Here is a 17,458-nt window from a genome sequence, read left to right as displayed (position 1 = left end):
AGTACCATCTACTTTACATTCCTTGATGCGTGTAACATGCAAAAATAAGATAATATTTGTGGACTTCTTTTAGCCCAACATTAGTGACGAAAGATTTAGGATTTTCGATATTTTTAACACACCGTAACATTTTTATTGACTAAATTGCCACGTTGTAGGCCTTATAGACAGGTTATTAACAGCACTGGAAACAACTCCTAATGATGGCACACCATGCATTTAGGTATACTAAGGCCGCTTGCAGTAATCAAATGTTCGCAGCTGGCTTGAGCTAAAGTAAAATGAAAGGTAACGTTCAAATATTGCAGATCTTTAATAAAGCAGGCGCAATTACATTTTGATTTCATGTCACGATATCTTTTTATTAAAGCACTTCGACGACTCCCTGGACGAATTTCCTCTCCTTTTCGTCTAGAAGCCTGCGGCCGCGGCATGTGCACAGCTGTGTTCCTTTTTCAATCAGGGCACTTCCTACACGCTCGAAATCTTTGGCCAGGTCATGGCGGAAATCATTGTATGTCTTGCCGTCTTCTAGGGCGTATACGCTGAGCTTGTCCTCGAGAAACTTCTTCACGATGTCAGCTGCCTTGGAGGTCACCACGCCCTTCACACCTTTCTCAACAACCTTTCCGACTTGCTTCACTGCATTCTTTGCCTTCTTCCAGAGCTTCTTAAAAAAATACTCTTCACTCTGCAAAACACACCAGATAATAAGCAAAGGCTCGTCCGTTGTGTTTGGACTCCCCGAATCTCCTCGCCCAAAGATAAAGAAACATACTTTGCGTCTTACGGATTTGGCAGAAATGCCCCAAGTGGAACAGCTTGCGGCGACGCAAGTATTCCTCAAAACCTAAATAGAGACGTTCTTTTCTGGAGACTTCAGTCGAGACATTTTGCACAGTGGTCACACGTTAAGCCACTTGTACACTCTGAATAACTGTGATGCTTGAGGGACGTGACCACTGAACATACAGCCCAAGTGAGTAAATTTCTCAATTAATGTTGGGTCAAATATGCACTATTTATTACTGTATTGTAACAGAAAGCACTGGTATTTTTCGGTGGCCGCTCACTGGTCATGGCTGCGAAATCAATATGGCCAATGGATAATTTTGTACAACGAATAAGGTTACCGACAGCTGAAAAGCCAGGGGATATCACGATAGTGAAAGGAGCCCGATAGTTACCAAACAATTACACAAGCAAACACGAACGTTTTCTCTTCACTTCACTTATAGCGGAGTTCTTCATGTCAGTTTTACTTTACCATTCATAGTAGGTATTTAGCATTCTCAGAAAGCATTTCAATTTAGGAAGCTGTTTTTTAAAAGTCTTATTGCAACATTATATATTGAGCTGCGGCTATCATCCGCATGCTGCAAATATGCAATACTGCCGTTGGTTTCATGGCTTTCAAATGCTGCTGAGGAAAGCTGAAATGCTTCAGCTACCGGCGTCAAATCAACACATTTCCACATCTCTGCAAGAATAAGGGCAGTGGAAGGCGAGGCAGCCGTTAAAGCGAATAATGTAGTGATGAGTTGTATACCAAACGGGGAGTTATCCATTTTCTCTCACTCTTTAGAGCGATGAGAGCTAGACAATGTTCCAAGGTGCAATATTAAATTATGCTACTGTTATCGTACGTACTAAAACTAAATATCTACACAAAATCTATATAAAATATAATGCGACAGGAATGCTTCCGTGCGACAAAAAAGTGCTCTTTACTAATACGCTGTCCTAACAGAAGGGACGTAATACGAAATAATTTCTTCATTATATTTTTTTGTTTCTTTGCAATTGGCTTGTAAGAAGCCACAACCTCGGGCTGTCACCCGGATTGGGCACCCGGCGAGAAATATAACAGGAAAGGAATACTTGTGAAAAAGATCCCCATGACAATACGGCCCTAGACATTGAGTATGCAACGAAAACTTGTGCTCGAAATGCTGTAATGAAACAGCCACCCTGGTGGGGCTGATCAAATGAACAAATGAGCACTGTACTTTATCAGTAAAGATCTGGGACTCCCTAGTCAATCGTGAACTAAATAATTCTTTTTCATCTCGTTTGCACTTGCAGTTGTGGTTTGTAGACTGTTAGGGTTTATAGATGTCATATATTCGGCGTATTTTCTAAGTACTGTCCCCATTACTCATGCCTCACTTTGAGGCCTGTAAGGTATATAATATAAAATAAAATATATCCGCCTGCCTACATACCAGCCCAGGAAATTTGCATTTTTCTAGCTCGAGAAGTTCTTTAAAGAAGCGCTGCTTAAAAAAACAACGATAATGTCTGACCGCATTCTATTACATGTATAAGTCGGTTACGCCGAGCACTAAGGCAACGCGCAAAAAACGCAGCGAAACTTTCAGCCTTATATCGCTGTTAGCTATTGCCCGTTGATTGAGTTGATGTGCCGGCCTGTTTAAGAGCTCTGGCACGCAAATGCCACACACGAAGACGATCACCATTGCCTTCAATGAGGCCTGAATAACGGAATTCTGGCGTTAACTAAATATGAAGCTAAAGGGAAAACTAGCACCGCAAAGTTAAACGTAGTAGTATGATCAATTCTGTACGCTTTTCGCGCAAGTGTGGAGTTCCGCATGATGTAAATATTTCTGTATCCACTATGCCAAGACTCCACTGACTTGGTAGAAGAAGGGTGATGGCGGAAAGGTGTGTGGGAAAAAGATCAACAATAGACGAAAGAGAAGGATTGCACACAGACTACCTTCTAAAGATATCGCTCTACATGTGTCCGTGTATGGCTTGCTTGTCATTGCCTAAAACAAATTCCTTTTTACAGTCATGCCCAGCTCATCTTTCTACAGCTGTAAGCACACTTGCACTGGCCTGATCTTAGAGTACCAAAACAAATAGGCGTTTAAGTATTATGCTTCAGTTTACCTCATGTTCCAAGTGCTCTGACGGCTGCGCAGTGTCCCGCAGTCCTTGGGAAATGGCACGGAGCACTTCGCCTACTTGGATAGCTTGCACGCCCACGCTACGCGACTGCTGATCGATTACGACGTCCAATGCCGGCTCATTCTTCTCCAGCTCGGAAGACGAAGCTGCGGGCGAAAACGTCCACAGTGATACCTGACTCATCTTTTTATAACAATTGCGCTTTGCCCACGGGATTATGCATGTAGTATTATTGCAACACTGAGATGTAGCACGATTGTTTCTGAGGAGAGTAAAGTATTGAAATTTTCTTGATATGAGGCAGAATTTGCGAAACTTCTCCTTCGTAGGTGATATTGTCTAGTTTTCGCTTGCCTTGTTTATTAATCCGTCCAACGATCTGTACTGGTCGTGATTTACTATTACGAACAATTCTGGCGTAAGACCATTTTGAGAAAGAGGGCTGCGAAGAAGAGTTTAAGTAGCCAAAATCATAAATGACTTTTGAACCGCCTACAGTATTTTCAGTATTCGACCATGAGTACCCTTCATATATTGCACTTCGCATGATCTGTGAAACACCAACAGAATAACAGTTAGACAAGTGAAAGTGGAAGTTACTAGGAGGCGACATATTTGTAGGGCATTTCATTGAGTGATAATTAATCTTTGTAAAGCGCAAGCCCCGTAGACCTCAACTGCAAAGGAAAATGGCGTGCACTGTATCCCGAGGCAACACACCCAATCTTTTTAACGTGCAGAGTATTGCAATAATGCATCGTGTGTATCTTGGAGCTGAGAAGGTTAAGAAAGCCAACACCGCCGAGAAACTGCTTCCAATAACTCCGCATTATGAAATTGGGCAGGTAGCTCACCACAGATAGCGACGCATCCAATCAGGCACAGCACGCTAATTATTTGCTTCATGGTGTCTGCAAAAAGAAAATACAATTTTTACAATAAATACAGACGCTGAGGTCGTATGGAATTAATTGCATTTAAGCAGCTTTTCTGTTGTATCCATTCATATCACTAATGATTTTTCCCGCACACAATAATTACGTGACCGCAATTCGGAAGGGAGGACTATAAATATAAAGCTGCCATAATATGTTGCGGCTGTGTACCAGGTACGCGTCTGGCGATTTATAACAATGAAGTGCTTGATGTACGCATAATTGATCAAGTATGTTCTTGGAAAGACGCTGGTGAAATTGATTGCGCCACTTTTTCGATTATGCCACTTTTTGCGGTGCTCCTTTCTTGGCAAGAAACATTGCTTACCGTGCCTTGCAGACCTTTTCAGGGTGGGTAGTAGAATACACGCCGCAGACTCGTGCTCTGGCTGGCTTCGGAAGGGTCCTATATACCTATACGCAGGCATTGCCGCTATCTAGTTGGTGTTAGGGAATCACAAAATGCACGATGATAACAAAAACAATGGGCTTACCAATGGCCAGTGTTTTCCGAGTCGTGATTGCTCACTGCTCATGTCAATTGTGCCTTTATCTTTTGAAAAAAGAAAGATCACTTGCCTTTCAGGGCTTATTATGATGAGCTCAGATGGGAAATACCATTTGCGCGGACTTTTTGCACAGTGCGACACGTGAGTTTGGCTGGTGTTTGAGAAATGCAACGTTTTTGGGATGTGTACAATTGCAGAATGGCGGTTATCTTCACGATTACTGACAACCTTTGTGCCTTTCAGATATGCTCGACATTGGTATGGGCTAGCGGGACTCTCTTATTTCGAATTCTTATCTGCGCGGGCGCAACATAGAAGTTGCCGAGTAAATTGCAATCGCATTAGCTTGCGCTGGAACGGACGCGAAATTTGTGATGAGTGACCGCAAAACTGCCATACCAAATTTTAGCAAGGGAAATATTTCACCCTTAGCGGCCACAATCCTAGGCCAGAGAAAGTTAGAAAAATTTAAATAATTTGGACTCCGGCACACGAGCCTTATGGGGACAGGATGAAATCCAGCAGAACGATCCGCTCCTTACTTTTCACGAGATAACATCTCACTATCGGCTTAGCAGAAGGGCCTATCCTCTTCCTCACCCGAAGTTGGACAGGTCTCAGACAGTTTTACTTAGAATGCTCCAGACGGGCTCATTCCCTTCGCTGGGCTTTCTCAGCCGTATCTACAGAGACGTCGATTCAAGCTGTCCGGACTGCAATGAGATCTATTGTTCCTTAGCGCACATGCTCTGGCAATGCCCCGCGTTACCTAACGGCCCTCTCTCCAGCGAAGCCGACTGGGAAGAAGCACTCCGGAGCCCATCGCTCCAGACACAACTAGAGGCAATCCAGAGGGCCCGAGAAAGGGCGGAACATCACGGCGTTCCTGCCCCGACTTGGACGCGGCCAGCGGCTTCCGCGGGTCCCCGATAGGGGCCTCCGCTGAAGCTCCTCAGGATCAAATAAAGTTCGTTGTCTGTCTGTCTGTCTTAGCGGCCACAATCCTAGGCCAGAGAAAGTTAGAAAAATTTAAATAATTTGGACTCCGGCACACGAAGCCGTTCCCGGCAATGAGGCGGCCCACGAGCTGGCTCGAGATCTCTAACGCCGAGCCGCTACGGGCCCCTCGATGACCGAGGGAGCGGAGAGCGCAAGCTAAAATATGGGGAGATCACGCAGCATTGTAGATTGGCTCGTAGACTGGCATCCCCGCCAGACCCAAGTTAAACAACAGACAAGCAGTCGCGTGGAGACGACTACAAACTTATACGTATCCATGCCCGGTTATGGCGAACCACATGTTCCCCGAGGCCAGAAGCGATAGATGTAATCTTTGTGGGGCGAGACGGACCCTCCACCACATAATATGGGAATGTCCGTGCTCTCCCGGGAGAACGCACAAAATAGGTAGTAGAGACACCTGGGAAACCCTGCTGCGCCGCTCTGATTCGGAGGTCCAGCTCCGGCTCGTCCAACTGGCTTAAGAGGCTGCTAGGACCCAAGGCCTCCCAGCCTGCATCTGAGGCGGCGGCACCCGCCCCCTGACCTGCGTGTCGGGGGGTGGGTACACACCATCTTATCCGTTGGACAATAAAGTTCTATCTATCTATCTATCTATCTATCTATCTATCTATCTATCTATCTATCTATCTATCTATCTATCTATCTATCTATCTATCTATCTATCTATCTATCTATCTATCTATCTATCTATCTATCTATCTATCTATCTATCTATCTATCTATCTGTCTGTCTGTCTGTCTGTCTGTCTGTCTGTCTGTCTGTCTGTCTGTCTGTCTGTCTGTCTGTCTGTCTGTCTGTCTATCTATCTATCTATCTATCTATCTATCTATCTATCTATCTATCTATCTATCTATCTATCTATCTATCTATCTATCTATCTATCTATCTATCTATCTATCTATCTATCTATCTATCGAGACAAGAAGGTTGGCCACATTTAAAGAGCCACAACAATAAAATATAACATTTCAAAAACTGCCGTGAGGATAAAGTGTCTTTTAGGTAAATGTTTAGAAAAAGCTGCAGATTTGTGTGACCTTGAGCAATCAAATTCAAATTTCCCCCAATGTTATTTCTTTCGAGGAGGTAAATGAAGAGTTTTACTTGCCTGTAATTAAAATATATACTACAGCGCTAAGCACATGGCACCAACCTGTCTGAAAATTTGCCGGCATTACACTTTTGAGCACTTGCTAAAATTTTGTTCACGAGTCCAGTAATTGATCCGCATACATTTTGCTCGCGAGAGCGCCGGGAAACGTTCCCCCGCACTTGTAAAATTTGATCTCGGCAGAAATTACAGTTACCCCAGGGGCAGCGGGTTTAGTTGCTCGTAAAACATGCTAGTAACACTCGGGATAACTTGCACACGCAATGATTCGCCATGGTGACGTAATGGCCTTGGCGTTGCACTGTTAAGCCCCAGGGCGCGGGATCTAATCCGTGCCAGGGCGGCCGATTTCGTTGAGGGTGAAATGCCAAAACGCCGTGTGCCGTTAATGGGGTGCGCGTTGCAAAACCACACCCGGTCAAACTTGACCAGGATTCAGCCGCTATGGCACGCCTCACATTCATATTGTGGTTTTGGCAGGTGAAACACCAGAATTGATGCTCTTTACTATACGCAGTTGACTGCTGGCGGCGTATATAATCCAAACACACGAAAATTCATTTGCAAATTACCTACACCTAATGCCAATTTTAAACAAATATAGACATGGTGCCATTCTTCAGTTCACCAAGGACGCAAGAAAGCGTACTACGCTTGGAAATGAAAAAAAAAGAGCCCTGAGAAAACATTGGCTACGCTCGTGAATACATCAGGATCATCAAAGCTTCCCACAAATATTACGCCTAATATGCTGCCGTTGCGCGAAATATAAAGTTGGTGTAACGTCGACGGTTTTCAACATGTTGGACACATAGTTTATGACGGCCGTATGGCACTAACAAACACTTCTTGAAGACAATTTGCTCAAAAGCTGCATTTAATCGACACGCATAGGACACATAGCTTATGATGGCCGTATGACACTAACAAACACAGATGTAGCATAACGTTACCCCCTTTTCGCAAGATGCATACGGCTGGAAATTGTATTTCTCCCAGGGCAGCGAGATAACTTTACAAGCGTTGTAGGAATCATGAAGTTGTTTGCCCAGGCCTCCGTGGTGAACTGTGCAATGCGCCTTGTCTATATTTTCTTCAAATAGGAATCATGCTCTGAATTACGGATGATAGTCGTTTAATAAGTTACGAGCATATACATTTACATTCATTTTATCTCCGCATGGCATGAGCACGTGCTGCAGCCACAATAGCCCATTGTATGGCTGTACTGATTATTTGCGTTCTTTTACATTGGTGTGCCCTGACATTTATTTGTACTCTCATATTTATTTATTTATAGAAACACACATTGCAGGTTTCAAAGTGATTAATTTAGTCTCACATTAAGTTGTAAAACGTTTGTGTGATGTATATACACGTTCACTAAAAGTATCCGGAGATATGCCAGAATCTCTTTCCTGGCTTTCTTTTTTTTCTTACTTCATGTTGCTCTGAATTGGCTCGTTGTATACTTTTGTGTAGTTGGTAAATCCAGGCGCATAATTGCCGTCGTCTTCGTCGTCGGAGGTGTAGCCGCGATGTTCCCTATAAAGCCCACGGCCGATTACATCATCGCCAAACACCGTATACGTTATATGTGCGAGTGAAATGATGCGAGGGTGAGCCAGATGATGGTGGCACAATCTCGAGCACGCAAGGTAGGAAAGTGAGGAGGAAGTGCACCACATTCCGTCGCGCGCAAAGCAACGCGAGAGGGGAGGGAGGGGGGCTGGCGATGTAGTTCGTTGGCGGGGGCGTTTGGCGTGGCCGCATGGGCCATATATTTAAAGCGAACCGCGAAGGGGACAGAGGGCGTCAAGTGCAGATAGCTTCGCGGGCGCTTTGTTCTCGCCGCTTAGTTCGCATTAACCCGAGAGATAGCATGAAGGCAAAGTCGGTCGCTTCAGCCGCCGCGGTTTTGCACTCCAGCGTTTTGACAGTGAGTGTGAGCTGTCATAGAGTGAAATGTGTTCACGGTTGCATGTACGCCAGCTGCGCCAGGCTTGTTCATTTAGTCAATAAGGAAATATTTCCAACTTTATATGGCCGATCAAACTACCATTCTTACTTCGTGTGGATATCTAGCAGTAGGCTATCCCAATCAATGATTTGCCGTTAGTGCAAAACGGGGACTTCTTTATTTCTGTTGTTTACAACACGATCCCCTGCCGCAACTTTTACAGGAATTATGAGGATTTACCTGCATATCACTACGTGTATTACTTTCTCGTTGACAATACTACACTATCTTGCTTTTATAAGACTGAGAGCGACCAAGCGGTAAAGTGATTTTTATCCCAAAAAAGGAAACGCCCCAGCTCATGCGCGAAGAAGTAGAAAAACAAAGATGATGATGGCTGTTTACAAATGAAAATGACGAAGTATTTTAATAGCGCTTACACTAACTTCCACCAGTCATGGAAGCGGCCAGCCTGGCCGCAGATGAGAGATTATCTAAACGGGGAGTGAAGGGCTTCATCCCTAAGACGTGAACAATTTCGGCATTCCGGCTGCGCCGGTCAGTGACGGAGTGTGCTGTGCGTACGAGATAGTTCACTGCCGATCTTTGCTGCAGAACGGTGTATGGGCCAATGTAGCGCTGAAGGAACTTCTCACAGAGGCCTGGGTTTCGGACTGGAGTCCAAAGCTGGACTTGGTCTCCAGAGTGAAAATGGAGGTCACGGCGTTGGCTGTCATAGCGACGTTTGTGCTCAGCTTGGGTAGCTTATGTACTTTTCGGGGCGATTTGACGGCAATGTGCAACTATGGCAGCCAAATCTTCTGGAAGAGACGCGTTAGGCGTAGAAGGTGCTAAAAAGAATTCTCTGTCAAATATGATGGAAGGAGATCATCCATACACAAGGAAGAAATGGCTGTAGCCGGTAGTCCGTTGAATAGCAGTTTTATATACAAATGTCACGAAAGGAGGAGGTGGAATGAACGTTTATTGGGTGAAACAGCGAGAAAGTGTTCTTTCTTCGCCCTAGGTGGGCGGCTCTCTTAGTCCAGAAAGCCGTTGGCTAATGCCGCAGCCCGGGCCCGGTCCACCAGACTTCGCTGATCTTCCAGGCTCTGTGCCTTTTAACATTGCCTCCCACGTTTCTTCGATGCCTTGTAGCGGTTCAGGGGCATCATCTTGAGTGTTGTTCTCGTGGTGTGGGCACATCAGCACCATGTGTTGTAGGGTGTCTGGTACCTCACAATATCGGCATAGGTATGAGAATTCGGCGGGGTGCATTCCGTGCATGATAATTCCATGGACATAAGTATTCGTTTGTAGTCTGCAGAGGGCGGTGGCTTCTTCCTTGCTTAATTTTTGGATGTGGTAGAGGATATTGTCTTCTTTTCAGTCGGTACCCAGTTGAAAAACACAACAGGAAATTTTCACAGTCTGTCGTAATTTGGGACGTTGTTTCTGCAGTTCTGTTGCCTGTAGTAGTTCTGTTGTCTGTAGTGTGACGTCCTGTAGTAGAAAGTCCTGTAGTTCTTGATCAATATTTGATTAAAAATTGACAGAGACGTCCTTAAGCCTATGTAAATTTGTTCATACAAAAAAGAAATATATAAAAGTAAAAAAATTCAAAAAAAGAAACGTCCCCGTCCCGGATTCGAACTTGCAACCTCACGCTTCCGAGCCCGGCATCTTACCACTGCACCACCCCTGACTTTCTTTTTTCTTTATTGCCTTTTTACAAACGCAAACAAAAAGATCAAATACACGACTTGTACATATTCTAAAAACACCAGCCACAGCTCGGCCAGTGTAAGGTGTTTAAAAGGGTTTCACAGAAGCCAATTGGTCTAGTACAGGAAGCCATTCCGGGGGTTCACATAGTGTTCTGAACAAGTCGCGTGTGTATATAATGCTCTCAACAAAATAGTGTCTTGCTGAGTGAGCCTGTATATGACAATGCCTGATGTCCATTCTCGTCTTCCATACGCTGTGCATGCAAAGCAGCATTAGCATATCACTCGGCGCTCCCCCTGTTTCTGCACGTGGAAGAAACCGGATTCCAAAAGGGCTTATCGGCAATTCTTTTTTAAGTGTTCTTTGTAGGACGTCCCACAGAAATACGGCGTCATGGCAGTCAATAAAAATATGCTCAATTGATTCTGGCTTATTACAGATTAAGCAGTTTACCGACCAAGGTACAAAAAGACCTTTGCTTTGTAACCATGGCTTTACAGGGAGAGTGTCGGTATGTAATTGAAAAAAGAACGTTTTAGCAGAGGGTCTCACTGGCATTTTTTTAACGAGCTTTAGCACATCGCGCTCAGGACCTAGCCTGTAGGCAGCTCGGTAAGCCGGTAATGGTAAAAATACATCGACTGCACCACCCCTGACTTTTTTTTCTTTCTTTCATGGTATTTATTATAGTTGCATTCAACTAGACGTTCACCACTTCTGCATAGTCAGAGAATGGAGGGCACAATGAAAGTCACACAGAAGAGGCAGCGTTCATACTGTGAGTAGAAACGTTCGTGTAACTTTAGAAGGGTGGCAAGGATAAGCACCTCACCAAAATAGGGTACCAGTCCGGTTGCACACCGAGTCTATCATAAACCTGCTTTAGGTGTAGTGTCATTTGGATGAAATTTGCCCTTGTAGGTACAACCGTTTCGGCGTTGCGGTCCATCATTCGCGTGTTCCACAAACTGTGCATTCCCATGACAAAAAACATATGGAAAGGTGCACTATTATCAGAGGTTGGCAGCAGGTATCGCACAGCATGAGCGTTAATCTCAAAGCCTTTCTTTAAAGTCCGTTGGAGGACATCCCAAAATAGGATGGCGTCGGTGCAGCTAATAAAACAATGTTCAATTGTCTCTCGTACATCACAAAGGCGACAGTTAACAGAAGAGACAAAGATACCGTTTTTTTGTAGCCATGCTTTAACCGGTATGGTTTCACTATGAACTTTATAAAAGAATGTTTTGCAGCAAGGGGATAAATACATTTTGCGAACTCGCTTTAGCACATCGTGGCCTGGCAATTTAATGTATATTGATCGGTAAAGTGGAGGCGGAAATAGCATGGATAGTAAGTCTTTGTACAAAGTTTTGCGCGACACAGTATACAAGTATTCAGTGGAAAACCGAACTGTCAGGAAACGAACCGTCAAGTAAACTTCTTGCATGAACCCCCACAAGCATAAGCGCGAAGAAAAACTTGAAGAAACAACTGAATCTGGTAACGCATTAACAAGTGTGACTTGCATGTATGAACGAATTACAGGATGGGAAGTATTGCGAAAAAAGAAGAAACGAGACACTATCTGCCGCATATAAAGATGTACTAAGCCCAGCCCACCTTCGCTAACAGGCCTAAAAATATTGTCTTGCCTCATGGACTCAAAAGTTGAAGACCATACGAAGGTTGCAAAGATACGGTGAAAGCGTTGGATGTATAGCCTAGCACAATGGATAACTTGCAATACATAGAAAATTTTTGTTGCCAAGAACTTATTGCAGGCTTCGGCTTTCCCAAAAATAGAAAGGCGTTGTGGAACGAATGTCTGGGCGTAAGTTTGCAGTACCGAAACCCGTTCTTTCCAATAGTGTGCGCTTAATTTATATGCGTCTAGCGGCACGCCAAGATACTTTGGCGGGACATCAGTCCACTTAATGCCTGCAAACTATTCTGGTGTATAGCGCCATGAGCCAAACCATAAGCCTAAACTTTTTGAGGAGTTCATTCGCGCTCCTGATACGCTGCCAAATTCTTCTATTTTCGATACTACTTTTTCAACACTGGACTTATCCGTGCAGAAGAACGCTAGATCGTCTGCGTAAGCTAAGACTTCAACTTCATTACCCAGTATATTGAAGCCATGGATGTTACTCGACTGAATTACGCTTAAGCATAGCGGTTCCAGGTAAAGGGCGAATAGTAGTGGGGACATCGGGCATCCTTGTTTTACTGATGAGCAAATAGAAATAGGTTCGGAGAGTTGGCGATTAATAATTAAACGAGTAGTACAACAGGTGTAGCAAAGCCTAACGCCTTTAAGCACAATGGAACCAACATTGACATGCTCCAAAAGAGAAAATAAATAGGAGTGGCTGACACGATCAAAAGCTTTAGCAAGGTCTACCTGGATCATTGCAAGCTGCTCAGTGGAACCATATCAGTATTGAAGAAGGGTACTGGCGATAAGTATGTTGGTTTGAATTGATCGGCCCCTGATTCCACACGTCTGATGGGAACCAATTAGAATTGACATCGCAAATTGCAATCTATTAGATAGAACTTTCGAAAACATTTTGTAATCCACGTTTGACAATGTGATTGGTCGATAGCCTTCAACAGAACGCAGTTTCTCTTTATCTGAACTTTTGGGAATAAACTGTGTGGGTTTTGCAAAAAGACTGCGGAAGGGCGTCAACTTCTAAACTTGTAATAAAACTATCCAATAATATGGGGCTGATAATTGATTTGAAAGCTTTGTAAAATTCACTTGAAAGTCCATCGGGGCCGGGTGTTTTCGACAGACGCAACTGATCAATAGCTAGCTCAATTTCTTGAATCGTAAGGCTACCACTGATGACTGCACAGTCATCATCCTGTAACGGTTTTACAAGAGATACAAAACTCTCTAAAACTTTTGCATCGTGATCATTCGGAGGGGCACTAAACAACCTAGTGTAGAAAGTTTCGAACTGAGAAATTATGTCATTAGTATTTGTTAGAAGACTACCTTCGGAGTATATTTCCGGAATTACTTTGGAAATACCGTGACGTCGCTCGTCAAGTAAAGCTTGACGTGTTGGTTGCTCAGATTGCAGAGCGCGCATATTTCGAGATCGAATTCGCGCACCTCTGTAACGCAGTGCGTCATACTTTTGTAACTCACATTTAATGTTTTCTATGTCAACAATGTAAGTGCCTGGCATTTCGCATTCAATCTCATAAAGGCTACATAGGCTCTTAAGAAGCGTTTTTTCTTCATTCTTTCTATAGAATGATTTCACCGATCCAATTTCTATAGCCACTGTACGAACCTCTTGTTTAAAGAGTTCCCAAGAAGCAAATAATGGCAAGTCACTAGAAAGAGAATTGTTTAGAGCCATGCGCACGCGATTAATAAATTCCTGATCATTTAGGAGCTCAGAGTTAAGCTTCCAGAGTACCCACTGTGGTCGGAAATTAGTTACAAATTTTTCACCAATGTTTGCAATAACCATACAATGATCAGAGAATGAAACGGGGATAGTAATGCAGGATAGTCCTCGAGAGAGGAGTGATGAAGAAACATAAATCCGATCAAGGCGGGCGCAGGAATGACCTTGAATTCTTGTATAATAGCGAGCTCCCTGTCCCGACACTCCTATATCAACGAGCCCTGCATTTTCTATTATGTTAGACAAAACTTCACCACTCCTGTCCCACTGAGTGTTATTGCCGCTTCGATCGTTCGGATCGCATACACAATTGAAATCTCCCATTAAAACAATGCAGCGATCACAGTCCAATAGACTAGACACAGTATCAAATAAAAGAGCTGGTTTTGCAGCGTCATTAAATGCATAGACGTTGACTATGCGCCATGGCACACCCTGCAACACAAAATCACAACATATATATCGACCTTCAGTGTCGACATGATAACTAAAAGCTGAATAAAGTAGGCTCTTTTTCAGAAACAGGAAACAGCCCGCGGATAAACCAAGAGCGTCTGAGACGCAAACATTATACTCAGACAGAAAAGGTCGCAAAGCCCTTTCTGTCTCGTCGTCACTCACAATCTTCGTCTCCTGCACGGCGACGAAGTCAAGGCGCTTCCTAGACAAAAGCCGGCGAAGCTGCGCCTGTTCCTGCAAAGACCTAAGGCCTCGTACGTTCAAGGTTGCGAATAGAAGTTGCTGGGACAGGGCCATGGTGACTACCAAGTATTTGGACCTAATGATCTATGTGATCGGTCCTAGAGGGCAACGGTGAGGCTCCCTCCGAAACCCCACCTGGCCTTCTGGACCGTGATCGTCGGCACTTTCCTGAGTGTTTCGATGTTTTACGGCGACGTGCTTTTCTTGTGGTACTGGTCGTCTCGCTGTCTGTGCTTGATTCCGATCTGTTGGTCGCACGGCGCTTCGGAACTGAAGTATCCGCGTTACTTCGGCTGTCCTCTGCCGGCTCAGTGCACGTGTCGAGTTGCTTGGGTGCATCAGATGAGTCATCTCCGGCTCCCTCATTCGCTTGCTGGGCAGCAGCTGGCTCCGTGGTAGCGGGTGCTCCTTTGGGTTGTTGCTTCGGTTGGTCATCTTTCTCTTCGCTACTTTCTTTTTTCACGGGTAGTTCTGCGATGGCATTGTGACTGTCTTTAACAGGCAGAGGGGCCTTAGTGGCACAGCGGGTCTCCGCGGAAGAGGGAACGTCTCCCGTCGCGTCAAGAACCTCCGTAATGTCCATTATGTGTTCTTGCAAGCTTTCATCCGGAGGCTTTGTTCTGTGTCGTAACTTATCGGCGTATGTTACGACACATTCTTCAGCTGTGTGACCAAAGCGGCGGCAGGTTTCACAACGTGGGGTTCTGCAGTTTCGACGAATGTGTCTCACCTTGTTACAGCGCAGACAAAGTGGGGGCCGGCCTGGAATTAATACGAGACTCTGCACTCCACAAACAGGTAGTAGATGTGGAACGTCCCCCACGCTCACTCCATCGGCAAGAGTCAACACCACGTCCCGATTTAGCGTACGCATTTGTTCCATCTCCGATACTCTCCAGCTTTCTGCTGATATAGACTTGACTTTCCCGTAAGCCTGGAGCGCATCTCGAATGTCGTCGTCTTCCAAACGCTCAGGAAGCCACAAAAGCTTCATTTTAACTTCCGTGGGCTCAGGATCAATGACGACGCAGCGTCTACCTTTTACGGATAATTCCCCGCATGCGACTAGCTTTGATTTTGTCATGCCTGATTTGCACGCCACCATCCACACATGCGACATCTGAAATTGTCCGATGGAACTTATTTCCTTCAGGTCAATAACGTTCCGAAGGGCGTCTCTGAAGTCTTGGGCTCTGTACGGTCGACCACTTAAGTCAGCATGCAGGAAAACGGAGTCCACAACCAGCTTACCGGTAGGAAGACGGGGTAACACAACACGGTAGTCATTGCTGCTGGCTGAAGCCTGAGCAGCACCTCGGCCAGAGGCCGATAAATCCTTTGCAGCGGAGAACATGAGAAAAGCGACCGTTCGGAATGCCGTCTTCTTCTTTCTCCTCACTGCACCACCCCTGACATGCTTTTCTAGAGTACGTTTTGACCATGTCAATAGTACGACGTGCTGATGCGCTGATGTTACATTTGCATTTTAAGAGCCAAGATCCGCTATCACTCCACCGCGTCAAGTGCCGCATCTCTAGAAGAGCAAGAGTGTTCGTACCATCGACTGGTACATCGTGGAGTGCTAGAACATAGATTTTGATGTACGATATCCATATTAAAAAGGAAATTCAGAAATAGACAACGTTGACTTTTAGGGTTATTACTGCTACTTTCGACAGTTGTCTGTCGTTCTTTACACTTTTGAGCGCGCATATAATTCTTGTGTTCAATGCAACATAGCTACATAAACATTCGTGGATGAGAGTTCTTTCTGACAGCATACTGGCTTCTCACGGCAGCACTGTAACAGATTAATGAAACCCGAGCGAGACAGCTTTTCACGCAACTTTGTGGAACAACCCAAATCTTGTTTTCCGCTTCGCATAAGCTTGTGAAATATTCCTGGGAAATTAACTACTGTGTCAGTGTAACAGCACATGTAAGTCCACAGGCCTGTGTGCCACATCTTACCAAAAACAAAAAACAAAACGGATACGCAGCCATTCCCGCAGATGGTATGATTTTGATCAGCGGCCGATTTTGAGGAGGCCGGTAGGGCGTTGCTGCTGCTGCGTCGTCACGGTACAATTATAATTATTCGCCACGTCGACTTTAATACCGGTGTCGGTGCCATCAGCATTGCCGGCTCCAGAGAAGCGCGATTGAATACCGCGCAAGAGAAAAGTACAGTGTACACCTCCGATGCGCAACTAACATACAATTTTTAAGGGCCGCGACGAAAAGCGCTTCTGTTGCGACTTCGGAACTCCTGGCCGTCGCGACCGAATGTTTCTGCTGCGACGTCAGAATTGGTGTCGTAACGTCGGAGTCGCTGCCAGGATATAAAGCTATTGTTCCGACTTCAGAACCCTTGTTGTCGAGACAGAACGTTTCTGTTGCGACTTCATAACTATTGGCCTTCGCGACAGAATGCTTTAGTTGCGACATCAGAATTTCTGTCGTAACGTCAGAAATGTCTCTCAATTAACAAATGTCAAGAACTTCTGTTGTACAACAAATTTCTGTAGTTGCGACAGGAATTCCGCTTGTCTTTTTCAACTGGGCACTACAGAAGCTTGTCGCATCGCACAATTTCAGTGCACTTCTGTTGTCATCATTGGTTACATGTTGCGACGATAGGTATCTGTTGTGGAACAGTTCTCTGTAGTATAACGGAAGTTTGTCCATTACTTCAGGAACACTTCTGTTATGGCAACTGGGGGCCTGTTGCAATGATAGGTTTCTGTCGTACAACAACATTTTTCTGCAGTACAACAGAAGTTTGTCGCAGTACGTCAGGAACACTTCTGTTGTGACAATTGGGGGCCTGTTGCCCCAATAGGTTTCTGTAGTATTTCAACAGCTCTCTGTAGCACTGCAGAAGTTTTTCGGGTTACTTCAGGAACATTTCTGTTGGGACAACAGGGTGCCTGTAGTGATGACAAATTTTTCTGTAGTACTACAAAAATCTGTTGTAGAGCTTCAGCTTTCTATTGTAACAACAGACATACGACAGAGTGTACTTCTGTAGTCAAAACAAGAAATGTCTGTTGTACATCAGACAAGTCTGTCGCTCCATCAGGAATCTGTTGTTACTACAGAAAAATCCTGTTGTACA

At 44.7% G+C, this 17,458-nt stretch overlaps 2 protein-coding genes across 2 annotated transcripts; both read right to left on the bottom strand.

The window, feature by feature from the left end:
- Positions 1-289: 289 nt before the first annotated feature.
- On the bottom strand, positions 290-14,394 carry LOC135915334 (uncharacterized). The gene is made up of 7 exons (XM_065448369.2): positions 14,260-14,394; positions 6,559-6,562; positions 5,782-5,927; positions 4,201-4,309; positions 3,792-3,848; positions 2,920-3,083; positions 290-691 (listed from the first exon to the last, which is right to left on the bottom strand). The coding sequence occupies exons 1-7, from the start codon at positions 14,392-14,394 to the stop codon at positions 365-367; spliced, it is 942 nt and encodes a 313-aa protein (XP_065304441.2). The 3' UTR covers positions 290-364.
- On the bottom strand, positions 14,355-15,694 carry LOC135915371 (uncharacterized). The gene has a single exon (XM_065448408.1). It carries the CDS (start codon positions 15,692-15,694, stop codon positions 14,417-14,419), a length of 1,278 nt encoding a protein of 425 aa, XP_065304480.1. The 3' UTR covers positions 14,355-14,416.
- Positions 15,695-17,458: the final 1,764 nt, after the last annotated feature.

Source organism: Dermacentor albipictus, chromosome 1, assembly GCF_038994185.2.
Source record: "Dermacentor albipictus isolate Rhodes 1998 colony chromosome 1, USDA_Dalb.pri_finalv2, whole genome shotgun sequence".
NCBI lineage: Eukaryota > Metazoa > Arthropoda > Arachnida > Ixodida > Ixodidae > Dermacentor > Dermacentor albipictus.
This window is presented reverse-complemented; position numbering and strand designations above follow the sequence as displayed.